General features: G+C 41.1%; 1 protein-coding gene across 2 annotated transcripts in view; it reads left to right on the forward strand.

The window, feature by feature from the left end:
* Positions 1–4,887: 4,887 nt before the first annotated feature.
* capn5b (calpain 5b) overlaps positions 4,888–14,521 on the forward strand; it is a 32,910-nt gene continuing 23,276 nt past the window's right edge. Inside the window, exons 1-3 of one of the 2 annotated variants that reach the window (XM_034293308.1) lie at positions 4,898–4,982; positions 8,889–9,007; positions 11,299–11,464. In XM_034293308.1, coding sequence (XP_034149199.1) covers positions 8,916–9,007; positions 11,299–11,464 — 258 coding nt within the window. In that variant the 5' untranslated portion in view covers positions 4,898–4,982; positions 8,889–8,915. Of the gene's footprint in view, positions 4,983–8,888; positions 9,008–11,298; positions 11,465–14,521 lie in introns of both variants that reach the window. The other variant, XM_034293309.1, reaches the window with a different exon arrangement.

Raw genomic sequence — 14,521 nt, forward strand, 5'->3', positions numbered from 1 at the left:
GCCATTACAAAATGAATGACAGTAATCAGGGCATGTGAGCATGTAAAGTTTTTTTATCTCAATCAACCCCATCTTCGGTTTCATAGTCTGTCTTCCTGGCCGTACACTACTTAAAGGATTAGGAACATTCTAAAATGAACTAAAAGGATTTTTTTAAAACCCTTTTAAGGAGTGTATAGAAAGATGTTAATAATGAGATTATGAAATAAACAGCACCTTATTGCAAAACATTGTATGAATGTCAACTTTGCCACCCATTCCAGGGATACTTCCCAGTGCAAGATAAATGTTCTGATAGCTGTCCATGTGCCACAGAACTGGGGAATTCTGTCCACTTGACATTGTGTGCTGTAGCAACAGCTGGTTTATAAAAAATGTAATCACATTACAATGTATAAAGGTCGATTTGGTTAAGTTTGCTATATGGCATAATTGTATAGAAAAGAATCTTATGTTTGTTGGGGTCTTGGGAGCTTTTGGGTAATTCAACAACAATGCTTAGTGTATGGGAATTCCTACCTATCCTCCTCAGACAGCCTATAAAGAGATCAGCTTGTTTTGAGAACCAGGAAAAATAACAATATCACAGTTATACCCTCACACATTTTATATAATTGGAAATCACAGAATGTCTTGAAGGTATAACAGGACCTAGAGACAAATCAAATGTCCAGAGAGGACACATTTATTGCTGGTTCTCAGGAGGATAGCCATGTTTGGTGATTTATCTGCAGTTATTGAATGTTTGCGCCCAGTTCTAATGTATTGGTTGATCCATTCTGTCGATTGGGTGGATGTATATGATCCTTCTTTAGTGCACAGACCCTTTTCTGTATTGGAAATATGCAGCAAGTATGTGCAAGAAAAAATAATGGAGGCCATCAGCAACAATGATTGAGTGCATTACATGCTACTTTTGAATCACAATTTTAAGGCTTGTATGAATGGCCCGTGTAATATTATGTCTGTCATCATCAACTGAATTACACTTTATAAAATTGCAACCAGTTAAATGGCTCTTTGGTTAGCTTTTGCTGTTGCTGATCTATGTCAATGAGCCATTTGAATTCTAGCTAACAAGTGCTGCATACAATATTTACAATAATAAGTGTTTTTGCTTAGAAGTAATAACTAGTAATGTAAAGAGGACTCAGCATATTGATGTAGTCGAAAGTGGTGCCTCCTATATTTGCCTTTCCTGTACAACCCAAACTACACCCTGACATCTGGCACAGAAGCCATTTTTGATGCAGAAAGACTGGTCATCACCATCTGTGCCAAATAATTTATTGAAAATTACTCACCCAGTTGGTTAGTTAGACATGGTGAGATTCCTCAATGGCGCTGCTAAAACCTCTTTAACTCTAGCTATAGAATTATGTCTCCAATAGGTTTCCAATATGTACAGGTCTCTACAGATCTTATGTAACTAAAGGTAAGTTCACATGAGCCATTGTGTCTCATAGCGATGCACTCCTGTCACATGCTCACCCCACTGAAATTGCCAACCTCCTCCAAGAAGACTGTTATCAAAACAGTGATCTACTGGCTCTGACATCACAACCAATAACAATTCCAGTCAAAATATATTTGGGCACCTTTACGCCATTTTATCTCACTGGAATTGGCAAAAGGAAGGCTACAGGGAGGAGGTCAAGGGCCTGGCCCTCAATGCAAAGAAAGCCAAGGAGCTCTGTAGATTACAGAAAATCTAAAGGCTCCAGTCACGCAATGAGACAGAAGAATCAGAACGTTTCTCACCTTTAATGTGAACTATAACGTGAACAATTAAATTGAAAAACAAACAAATCTTTGAGTGGGAAAAATAAAATCAATAATCTGGTTGCATGAGTGTGCACACCTTAACCTATACTTTGTTGAAGCACCTTTTGATTTTATTACAGCACTCAGTCTTTTTGGGTAGGAGTCTATTAGCATTAACATCTTGACCTAGCAATATTTGCCCACTGTTCTTTGCAAAAGCGCTCCAAATATGTCAGATTGCGAGGACATCTCCTGTGCACAGCCCTCTTCAGATCACCCCACAGATGTTCAATTGGATTCAGGTCTGGGCTCTGGCTGGGCCATTCCAAAATGTTAAACTTCTGGTGAAGCCATACTTTTGTGGATTTGGATGTGTACTTTGGGTCATTGTTGTGCTGAAAGGTTTACTTCATCTTCAGCATTCTAACGGACGCCTGAAGGTTTTGTGCCAAAATTGCCTGGTATTTGGAACTGTTCATAATTCCCTCCACCCTGACTAAGGCCCTGGTTCCAGCTGAAGAAAAAGAGCCCCAAAGCATGATGCTGCCACCACCATGCTTCACTGTGGATATGGTGTTCTTTGGATGATGTGCAGTGTTGCGCCAAACATACCTTTTGGAATGATGGTCAAAAAGTTCAACCTTGGTTTCATCAGACCATAACACATTTTCCAACATGCTTTTGGGAGACTTGATGTTTGTTTTTGCAAACTTCAGCTGGGCTTGGATGTTTTTCTTTGTAATAAAAGGCTTCCGTCTTGCCACCCTACCCCATAGCCCATTCAAATGAAGAATATGGGAGATTGTCACATGTAGCACACAGCCAGTACTTGCCAGACATTCCTGCAGTTCCTTTAATGTTGCTGTAGGCCTCTTGGAAGCCTCCCTGATCAGTATTCTTCTCGTATTCTTAATTTAATTTAAAAAGGACCCTTTTTTGCCGGAAGAATTACGTTCGGGTGTGCAGCAAGTCGTTTGGGAAGGGGGCAGCAATGCTCTGCTCAGATGAATGATTGTGTCACTGGAGAAAGCTTTTAAAATAGGTGTTCAACTCTTACCCTATGAGGTCCAGAGTTTGCTGGTTTTCTTTTCTAGCACAATAATTCCACCCACCTGGTGTCTGCGGACTAAATTAGTGCCTGATTAAAAGGTTGCAATGAAACAAATGAGTGGGCTAGAGTTGAATACCCCTGCTTTAAAATATATCCAATTACCAAAAAAGGCATAACTGAAATAACAGTATGTAACCAACAATAACCAACAAATGCAAACCACAAAATGTCTCGAGCTAGAAATCTAGGCCAACTCCGAAATTGGCTCCCAATTTTTTTTTGTATCTGTAGCACATCGATGTTGACCACATGTACGTGGGATAGAGTGCAGCCAACAACTTTCAGTTTAGGGATTTACCAATATTTGTGTTTCTTTATTAAAGTTATTTTATCAAGTTAGCCTGTAAAGAACAAATTGTGATTTTTAATGATAAGAGGACAAGAAAACACAGAATCCCATAAAAGATAAAATTATCAATACCGATAACCTCAAGTGGAACTAAACCTAAAATGTCCAGCCGTTATCCTTGTGGGCAAAAACTTTCCACAGTGATGTGAAAGACTGGTCAACATACATACAATTGTTATGTTATTTAAAGATTTGATAGCATTCTTCTAAAATGAATGAAGCAATTGTACATAAGAGGGTGTGGTATCACGGCTGTGCTGTTTTACTAAAACCATTTGCTACTGTTAAGTAGTGATGGGTAACTCGCGAACAAACGGGTCTTTCTGTTGAACGTTGAGAACCGAATTGGTGAAATCAGCCATTGATTTTGGCTTAATTTCCTTCTTTTGTACGATCCAAATACGATTATTTGAAACGTATTCATTGAACATGGTATATATCTAGCAAAATCAATAAATGATTGGGAGAGCGCCCGTCTTTGTTCCAAGTGCATTTTTTCTTAAGTATAAAACGGAAGGAGATAATTAGGGCAGGTATGTAATCTTTTTGAACATACATTTCACGCTTTAACATAATTCTAGAAATGTGTTTTCCTTAACATTAGAAATTTGCGCATTTTTTCATAGTTTTGGGCTTATTTTAAGCATTTTAGACGAAGAGCCATCTGGGAGCGAAATGAGACTTGTGAACCGAGCCAGAAGAGCCGGCTCACCAAATGATTCGGAATGTCAATCATTTTGTTTGGTAGTTTTTCTCCCATGTAAAATGCAGGCAATAAGACACCCCACGCACAAACAGCGCTTGTTGTGAATGGAAGTGTGTGTGCATGGTACTATAGCAAGCGGTGTACCCTTGACATGGTAATCAGGCACGGTGGAAGGAGGACCAATACGTGGGGGGCTAAGAAAATAGTCGATCTTCATGACTCCAGAGTTATAAGGACGGTTTTTGAAATACTGAAATACTAAATGGGGCTGAACTGGGGCTACGTAGATTTGTGACGTTACGCGGCTACAAACCACCCCCCACGCCAGCTCCGGTGTAGTGCGGTGCCTGATGTTAAAATCTAAATGTGTGCGGTTCAACAGAGCCAATGTAACAATTCCGCCATTTAACCTATAGCACACTTTAATTAACTGCTAGTAAAAATTGTGCTTTTGAAATGTAATATTCTGCTCCTAAATTACAAATAATAGAGCTCGTAGCCTAAGCATACATTGGAGACAAACACAAAAATCAGATATGCCATGGTGCAATGGTGTGATCAATATGATGTAATACTCCCGAGGAGTATAGTTTAAGATTAATAATGGTAAAACACGAAGAACAACGACAATATAATTTACACATTATTCATATTCATACTCAGTTAATTTGAGCTAGAGATGGTCACAGTAAGAGTTCCTTAGGCTGGCAAAACAAAGGTCTTGAAATGGATGAGCATATCAGTGGTGTACATAATTATAACCGGTATTCTGTACACCCACACGGTTGTGTTGGAATATACCTTTCTATTTTGAAAGAGGTGGGGGGCCGCACATGCTCAATCCTCTACTGCTTCTTGTAGGCGCCTCCCTCCCGTGCGTGTGAGAGGTAAGTAGAGAGCGAGATCCGCAAGCGGATCAGAGGGGGGAGCGTCGCGCAGGCAGGACCGAGGAGGAACCACAGCGGCCCCGGCCGGGACTGTCAGACCTGACCCGCTGGATCCCTGGAGGAACGGAGAGAACACGTCACCCAAGGGAGAGGATCACCGTTCAGGTAACAGAGGAAAACAACACAGCTTCAAATGCCAACGCTTTAGGACCTCGCGGCTGATGCAGGTGCCGCTGTTGTAATCCGTGCAAAACTGTGGTTGGTGATGGGGATCCACCGACCGTGATTGGAAAAGGAAATACAGTATGCTAGTCATGCAAGCAAACTGCTATCCCATATTGTTTTGTCCTCAATGCTCCGAGATAACTGACATACCTGATTTATGGCTCGCGGTCTCGCATTCTGTGCACGAAGCAATTCGCTAGAGGGGACGTGGACCTGTCGCCTACTGTGGGCTACAGTGCGCGACGGAAGATTTGCATTACAGTTATGATCCAGGATCTGCTCTCCACAATAGGCGATAGATTAACAACAAACGATCCCACCAAAACAGCCTATATTAGTACTGTAGTTTAATTAGCTTTTTGAAATCGTGATTTCTAGCTAATGTGGCATTGCTTTTATCCAATTTTCTTATTTATGTCATTTTGAAAGGCAGCATTCGAGTGGCGCTGATTTACTTATCGAGTCAAGATAAAGCATTGCTAGCTTTCTTAAACCTGACCAGGACCAAGTTGGGAATTGTCGGATCATGAGACACCAACGCCCAACCCGTAGCTAGGTATCTCCCATAGCTACCAGACGCGGCTGTTCCCAAAATTATAGGCGTATTGCTGTCTTTATCTTTCTGGGCCTATACCATTATATTCAACTGACCAGTTGAATACAGGCTATGCCCTACTGTTATAGGCAGTCGGTTAGATGCAGAGCACAATTCATAGCAAAATTGCAAATATATCGACCATGTACTATACCACATATGAAATATGCTACATTTCAGCCACTTGCCAAACAATATGTCACCTGACAGATGTTGAATAACATCAGACACCCTTGCTTCTCCTTAAATGTAGATCCATATGAAATTGCTTGCTGGATGATTAACTATCAAAGTCGTCTAGCTAAATGTTTAAAAAAAAAAAAAAAAATCCATCATAGGCCTATTAAGATAAGCTTAGGTACAGTTAATTATGATGCCTTAATTACCAGATAGGTCTACGGCTGATAGGTGAGGATGCTGTTGAGGAAGATGGAATAAAACGTTCCTATAGACATGTATTATGGAGAGCAGTTCTGTCCAATAGTATTCTAAGGAAACAATTTCTATGTTTATTAGTCAAACATTGTAAATGTTTCCTATAGGCTGAATCCAGCTGTTGTTGTGCTGATTGCTGCTGTCTTCATGCCCAGGTCTCCCTTGAAGAAAGAGACTCTGTCTGAGTGGGCCTTGTTGTGGAACACTTGTATCTCAGCTCCTAAAAAAATGCAGTCAGTTGAAGAAAGTTACCCCGATATTAGCAACTAAAAATATATATCGCAATTCGAAAATGTACAATAAATTGTTTAATGTATTGTAGAACATTACCTATTATACTATAGCTAGTAACAAAACTAAAATAAAACATTGACTGCAGACTTGGCAGGGAGCCAGAGCTTCATAGTCCATTTAAGTAGACGCCATCTTGCCCACCAAGGTAGAGAATAGTTTCAGGCCTATTCATTGTATTTCCATCTGCAACGTTCAGAACGTCTTCCGTCCTTGCTTACACCCCCTGTGTCAGATGCGTGGATTAGCCAACTAATGGCTGGCTAAAGACGACTGCAGCGAGGAAGAGGCGATGGCATGATGCTGCTGGCTGGGATAGCCCTCCCAGCAAATTCAGGAAGAGGGAGGGGGAGACAGGGAAGGCCCAGTGTGGTGCAACCCTCCACCAGCCGTTCAGGGCAGGTATCCTTTCTCTCTTTTTTTCTTTCTCTCTGCGTGCTCATGATCAGAGATGGATGGGGGGGTGGTCTCTATTTAACCCTTTCCCTTCATTACCACTCCAACAAAGAAAGAGAAGAAAGAGAAGGGTCCCTGTCTGTTTCTCTCACTCTCTTCCTGTGTTCTTCGTTGGTACCGTTCCACACAACAAGACAGATGGAGGGAGAGCCCTTCGTTCTAGCTCTCTGTAAACTACAACACCACCAACAGGAGAGGGAGAATTTTCTCTTGCAACCTCTCTCTCTTGTTCTGTCTCTCCATTGATCTCTCCTCCCAGTACATTATTGTTCTTCAGTCTGTCAGCAGAGCAGACTCTATCAGACCTCTTTCCCTGGTGAATCCCCCTCACTGTGTCCTACCAGCTGAACACATTTGTGTTCCAAATTGCACGCTTATGTACTGTGGGGAGTAGGGTGCAGTTTGGGAGCCAAATCAAATCTGCTGGAAGCATCTGCATTGCATTAAGATATTATTGGGAGTTTTAGTAGCTAGTCTCTTATCAAATACTGGTATGGATTCTTGGTGAGTTCTGGGAATCCTGCTCCTGGGCAAGAATGGGTATGCTAGGCTAGCACATATGTTCATAGTAGCCGTTCTAGGTTAGAGACATCTTTGCTTGGTCTGTTTATCTTTCTTAGAATGTTATGATAACACAGTATTAATGTGAAACCACTAACTTATTCTTCTAAATTAATTTAATTCTTATAATTATGTTTTAGTGATACTTATGTCTTACTAAGGCTTAGAGACCAGTTCTCCAGTATTGCTGGTTAGGGATACTGTCTGGCTTAGACACCTTTCCTGTGAGACATTTGCGCTCTCAAGTTCATGCTCACTCTGAATGTAGATATCTTGCTCACTGGCAAGTCTGCCCCGGGGAAATGTGTCTCTAGTTAGGAAGTAACCTCTCTCACCATGTTCTTATTCAGACTGGTGGTTGTGTCTTCCAGACCCCAGTGGAGATTTTTAACTTGAGGAGGATCTTCAACTCCCAGTAATTGGTAAAAGCCTGGGATATCAGTCTGAATGAGAGTGTCTGATAAGACACTGCCCACACAAGCTGTATCTTCTTTAGCTCTATCCCTGTAACAAAAGATAAGGTTTGAAATACATAATGTGCTTTCCTATTTTGTAATTGTTCTCTATGTGCTCTAGTTTTGGCCCCTGCCTGTGACTCCTGATCATCACACTGCTGGCTCCTTCCTCTACCGGTCTTTCTGAGGAAAATAAGAGCAGTAAAATGTGTTACTACAGACATAATTAAATAATTATGAATGGCCAAATAGTTGTATCGAAGATCATTAGAGGAATGCATTAGTTAAAATAGAGTATCTGATTTCAGAAAATGACAGACTACTGTTACTATGCCCCTGATAATTCTATAAAGTATGTTGATTCATTAATGATTAATGAGTAGAGTGCAAGGTTTTAATGCAGTGACAAGTGAAATTAACTGTTAATGTAAATGCAAATGTGTCAGATGTAAGGGGTACTCGTGAAAAATGGAAAAAAACGGAACAGAAGAAGACAAAGATCTGAATATTCATAATAACAATATCTTATCATCATACTTGCACCATTTTATAGATTCATTTCAGGAGTAAATGGCCATGAGTAACTAGGGATAAAAAAATATTTACTATACTGTAGATTCATACTGTAGTCAATATTGACTACTGTATAAATCCATGCATAGAACCAGAAAATATTTCCTGGATACCTTATTCAGTTTCAAATTACCTGTGTCGTTAGAAATATCTGCCAATGGATAATTTGATTATCCAGTAAACAATACATTACAATTGATAATTGATTAGGATGATGTTGATGTTACATCATTAAAGAAAAGTTGTTTTAGTATGCCTACCATGTACCAATTGTTATAACTGTTCATTCAGATCAATTTCTCTCCAAATAGTTTTATTATGCCTACCTTTAACCAGTTATCACTGTTCTTTAGATTATCTTCTCTCAAATCTATGACATTTAAGCAAGGAGACTAGTTGTTTATGGCAGCTAAACCCCATTCTAAGGGTAATGTGCCTTACCTCCGAGCTCCAACCACTCCCCCATCTGTGCTTTTCTAGCATGGCAGAACGTGGGCGTGTGCCAGCATGGGGTTATTCCCACTGCAGTCACCATCCAGACTCCACTGCACCATCTGTGTCATTTCCTGCCTCCAACTGCAACCTCTCCATTTCCACAGGTATTCAGATGAATAACATAATAGTGAGTCTTGAATGTAATCAGTAGTCTTCATTAATAGTAGGGGAAGGTGGTCATTTAATTATTTTGACAATCTCAAATGTCAGGTTCATCTATCAGTAAATAAGCCATATGTGGCAGATGTTTATGTTTCGGCCCAGTTGTTAGGCTCTCATTGTGGTGATGGTCTCTTAGCTACACAGGAGTGTTCCTGTTTTCTATAGAGGCCCTCTGAAAGTTAGTACAATGTGTGCACAGCCATTTGTTTTTTGTCCTTGTGGGGCGCTGAAATATATAATTCCTATTCCCTAGCCTTAAACTTGGCTACACGATGGCTACACAGTGTGATGCCTTATTAAAGGGCTTCTATAGAGAAGTCAATAGGAATAAATAAGGAAAGATTATTGCGTACATTAATAATTCAAAAGTTCACCTCAAAAGTTATTTCCTTCTGGTTAATGTAATAATTTCACTACTCATTATAATACTTTTTCATTACACCTGAAAACATTGCCTGTGGGCCATATTTAGACTGCCTATACAACTAAACAGCAAATGTGTTTGCTCTTATTTCACAATGGTAAAGCTGGCAGTCCTCAGAAATCACCCAAAAAAAGTGGGTTGAAATTACTTTGCCTATTTTGGAGAGGTTTGTGTCCACCAGGAGACCTTGTCATTTTTTATGCTTATGTGTCAACCTCACCAGATTTTCCACACTTCCAGCTACATTCTTTTCATGTTTGTATCCAGAGCATTTCAGATGCATTTGTTAATGGTAAAAATGTATCTGACCTTACAGTAAATGTAACATGACTGTTACATGGTCCCTCAGTTACGGTGTTCCCCAGGGGATTGTTCTATGACCTCCTCTTCTCTCTATACACCAAGTCAGTTGGCTCTGTCATATCCTCACACAGTCTCCTATAATGTAGGCAGTATTCCTACCATTCCTTACTTCCCTCATCAACTTATCCCTGAACACCCTTGACTTTAAATTGGCAAGTGTCCCTTTCTTCTAGAAACATCCATTATTTTCTTTTGTCTTATCTCTGAACAACTTTCTTGTTATTTCTGTCAGATACCAGTTACCAGATACCTCAAGATCTTCACTTAACCAAGACTTCTCTCTTCTGTGTCACAGTCTCTTCACAGTGTCCAAGCTGACTTCTTTGTTTTCATCCACCTAAATTCATGCGCTGCCTTTTTAACCTTCAGATCCTCCTACACAGGGCTGAGTGTCTAAGGCCCTGCAAATTCTTGGACTGTGTCCTACTTGGCTGGGCATTCCTTCTAGGTGAACTAGAGAAGATCCATTTGTTAAAACTGATGGAAATGTATATAACTGTCAGGAAAGGACTCTGCGCTGTAACATCTTTTTCATGCTTGACAAATGTAATCCGCTATTGTTATCCATATCTGCCTGCTTCCTGTTTTTTGGGGGAAATACATTGTGATAGGCTCTATGCCAGACCTTACGACGCCTGTCAGTTAAGAGGATGTCAACTGAATTCTTGATACACAAGGTTATTTGCATTGGGAGGAGAATTCAATGAGCAAAATGTTGTCATAGGTGAGCAACATTGCTCTACTTATACAGGTACATTTTTCAATCCCACCAAGTAAGCACAGAAATTGATTTCCTGTGGAACGTTTACCAAACCTTTAATATAGGCTTATCTTGAAGGCCTTGAGAGACCGGTTAACAGGAGACCAGTTCTTCTTTAGAATTTTCTTTTACTTACATTTAGTTTTACAGGCTACATTGTTTCATTATTTTTTTTATGGTATCATTTTATTGTAAGAAGCACTATTGTTCAACAGTAGCACTGAATCCACACATGGTGTTCATACATAGGATACAAACGAGACTTCCATCTTTGTCGCAATATTGCAATAGCCGTGTATTTATTCTGGCTCAAAACTGTATGCACGTAGCCTACTCTGCACAGGTCTTCATTACAGGTTAAGTAAACCAATGGTAACCTGGCAAACTATGAGTTAATAAATTATGCTGGAATATTTTTAGCCAGAGCACTGATGACGTTGCCCACTGAAAGTGGCCAGGCTGGCCTGGTTGCTTATTTACACTAAGCATAGATAGGAGTGCAATGCAAGCTCATCAATCACCAGAGGTGGTCAGGCAAATCTTACATACCGATGACTGGGCTCACTGAATACATTAAAATCATTTATATCTGCTTTTCATCTTATGTAATTGCAAATGCTCGTACAGTTCACATTTCTTAATATGATGTGTAAATAGCGTCTAACGGAGCCTTGTGTCTCCTGCAGGATGTTCTCGTCAGTGAAGGCCTTCGAGGGGCAGCAGTACTCTACCCTGAAGAGGCAGTGCCTTGCCAGTGGCCTTCTTTTTGAGGACCCACGTTTCCCCGCCGTGGACGACACCCTATTCTACCAAGGGAACAGGATTGGACGTGTGCACTGGAAAAGACCCCGGGTAAGTGTGCTTTTGCTACAGTTCAAACTACTAGTACCACCATAAATAATACTGTAGTAGACGGCATAGACATTATGAAGCACCATACTGGTTAAACGTCAGACTGTTGCTATGGTTACAGCATGGATTATCAGTCTGAATGATTATCAGTCTGCATAAAAAAACAAATACAAAAACCACAATAGACTCCATAGACCAGAACAATAAATAGAGTAATATTTGGATGTACTTTACCAGTTGTGTGTGTTGTTAGTACCTGGCTGGTTGGAAGTTAACATGAAATGTCCATATTGTAGTAGCAACCAACATTTTGGGAAACTAAGGGCCACAAGTTTCAACTGAGGGTGCTAAGCCCCCCCCCCCCCGAGGCCTAAAAAACCAAAGACAACTGGTTTAGTAGCCGACTACTGTGTAACAAGTGTTTTTGTCTGTGTGAAAATGTGAAATCTGACATTCAGATAACATGTTCCGTTGGTCCCCTATCTTGTAGTGGCTAGCGGCTGTTGCCTTGGGCCCGACACTGTTACAAAGTGTCCAAGTCAATTATCCCTCTCTCCTCCTTCTCAAACCCCTCTCCTCTCTTTCTGCCCAGAGCGCTTCTCCTTTCAGAGGCTTGTAGCAGCTAGAAATGCGGAGTGCGGCATGGCACACAGTCCACTAGCCTCCGCGGCAGCAGTTCTACTGTCAGTGGTTCTTGGTTGTCGTCCTGCTGCCACATGCTCCAGGGCCAACAGGCATGTGCTGTGGTAACTGGGTCACAGAAAGTGTCTGTTTTGGTCTCTGCTGCGATGTCAGTCTGTTATTTACAGTGTTTCGGTAGCAGGCGTAGGGGCCCCTTAGTAACTTGGCAGAGATGCATGCTGAATTAAAGGGTGGAGGGGAGAAGAGAGGATACGGGCACTACAGCTCAGCCTGAACCTGTCTAGGCCTGTCGGGCTGGGCATTGACAGAATGTCAGTGAATTGAATCCGTCTGGACTGGTTTCAGACGGGAAGACTATGTACAACAAAGAAAATCGTCTGTGTGTTTGTGACTACAAATGCTCCTTGGCTTGTGCTCTGTTTTCATCTCTCCCTTCCATCCTCTCAGTAGCATCAACAATAGGCACAGACAGTAATGTACCAGTTGGGTTGAGTACCAGGAGCAGTGCTGAAGCTGAGTTGAGTACCAGAAGCAGTAATGAAGCTGAGTTGAAGGCGTTGTGGGTGTCCAGGGATTCTGCAGTGGCATTGCGGTGGTGGGCTTCTCTGCACTGATGTAAAGGTGTCTTTTGCACCAAACTGCTTTTGTCTGCAGCATCATCAAATGACTGACCTTGGGCGTGGGGTATGGGTGTCCTAGGACTGCCTATACACTTTGCCCCATAAGAACATAGTGCAGTTTTTGGGCACGAATGGACATAGAAATGTGCATTGTTACTATTAATATCGTCTCTATCTCACGCTCTATTTAGAAATGCTTTCTGTTCGTGTTCGTGTGTAGGGAGGATCCTGATATTTCTGTAATCTGGGAACCAAAAGTCCCATTAAATAAATGCCAAAACATGATGATTATTTGGCACCCACTAGAAAAGTTGAATTCAGTCTTAGGAGTAAGGTTTAGGGTTGAACTTACAAATGGGGTTATTGTTAATGCATTGGGGTTATTTGAATGTTTTATGGTTAGGTTAGGGGTTAGGCTTTATAGTTATATTCAAGCATAAAGGTTAGTTTATTGAGGTTAGGAATTGGGAAAATACGGAATATTTTATTCTTGGTTTTTAGTGTTAGTGTGTGTGTGTGTGTGTGTTAGGCAATAGTGGAGTGTTACAGAGCCTCTCAAAGGTAGAAGCAGTGATAAAGCATATTCAAACAAAACAACAAAGTACGGGTGCATCTCAAAAAATTTGAATATTGTGGATTTTTTTTCTCTTTTCTGTAATTCAAATCAAAAACTAACACCTTCATATATTCTAGATTCATTACACAAAGTGAAACATTTCATGATTTTTTTTGTTTCAGTTGTGATGATTATGGCTCATGGAAATCAAATCCAGTATCTAAAGATATTAGTACAGAAAATGTGTAATACAGAAATGTCGAGCGGAGAATAGCTCTAATCAGCTAATTAACTGAAAACACCAGCAAAAATGTCCTAAGAATGTTAATTTATGCACTCAATACTTGGTCGGGGCTCCTTTCTTACAAATTACTGCATCAATGCGACGTGACATGGAGGCAATCAGCCTGTGGCACTGCTGAGGTGTTATGGAAACCCAGGTTGCTTTGATAGCGGCCTTCAGCTCGTCTGTGTTGTTGGGTCTGGTGTATCTCATTTTCCTCTTGACAATACCCCCTAGATTTTCTATGGGCTTGGGTTGGCTGGCCAATCAAGCACAGTAATACCATGGGCAGCAAACCAGTTACCAGTCATTTTGGTACTGTGGAAAAGGAAATCAGCATCTCCATAAATCTTGTCTTGAGATGCGGTGCTCTAAAATCTCCTGGTAGATGGCTGCATTTACTCTGGACTTGAGAAAACACAGTGGACCAGCACCAGCAGATGACATAGAACCCCAAATCATCACTGACTGTGGAAACTTCACACTAGACTCTGTGCCTCTCCACTCTTCCTCAAGACTCTGGGACCATGATTTCCAAATGAAATGCAAAATTCACTTTCATCTGAAGAGAGGACCACTGAGCAACGGTCCAGTACTTTTTCTCGTTCACCCAGGTAAGACACTTCTGACGTTGTCTCTGGTTCAGGAGTGGCTTCACACTAAGAATGTGAACACTTATAGCCCATTTCCTGGACACGTCTGTGCGTGGTGGCTCTTGATGCATTGACTCCAACCTCAGTCCAACTTTCCATGAATATGCTTTGATACAGCACTTGCAAACAGCCTGCCCTTTTAGTAGTGACCTTCTGTGGCTTACCCTCCTCATGGAAGGTGTCAATGAGTGTCTTCTGGACAACTGTCAAGTCAGCAGTGGTCCCCATGATTGTGGTTGTGTGTACTGAAGGCTCAGGGAGTTAATTAGTTGATTAGAGCTCTTCTCAGGTCGTCATTTCTAT

This window comes from Esox lucius, chromosome 7 (assembly GCF_011004845.1).
Source record: "Esox lucius isolate fEsoLuc1 chromosome 7, fEsoLuc1.pri, whole genome shotgun sequence".
NCBI lineage: Eukaryota > Metazoa > Chordata > Actinopteri > Esociformes > Esocidae > Esox > Esox lucius.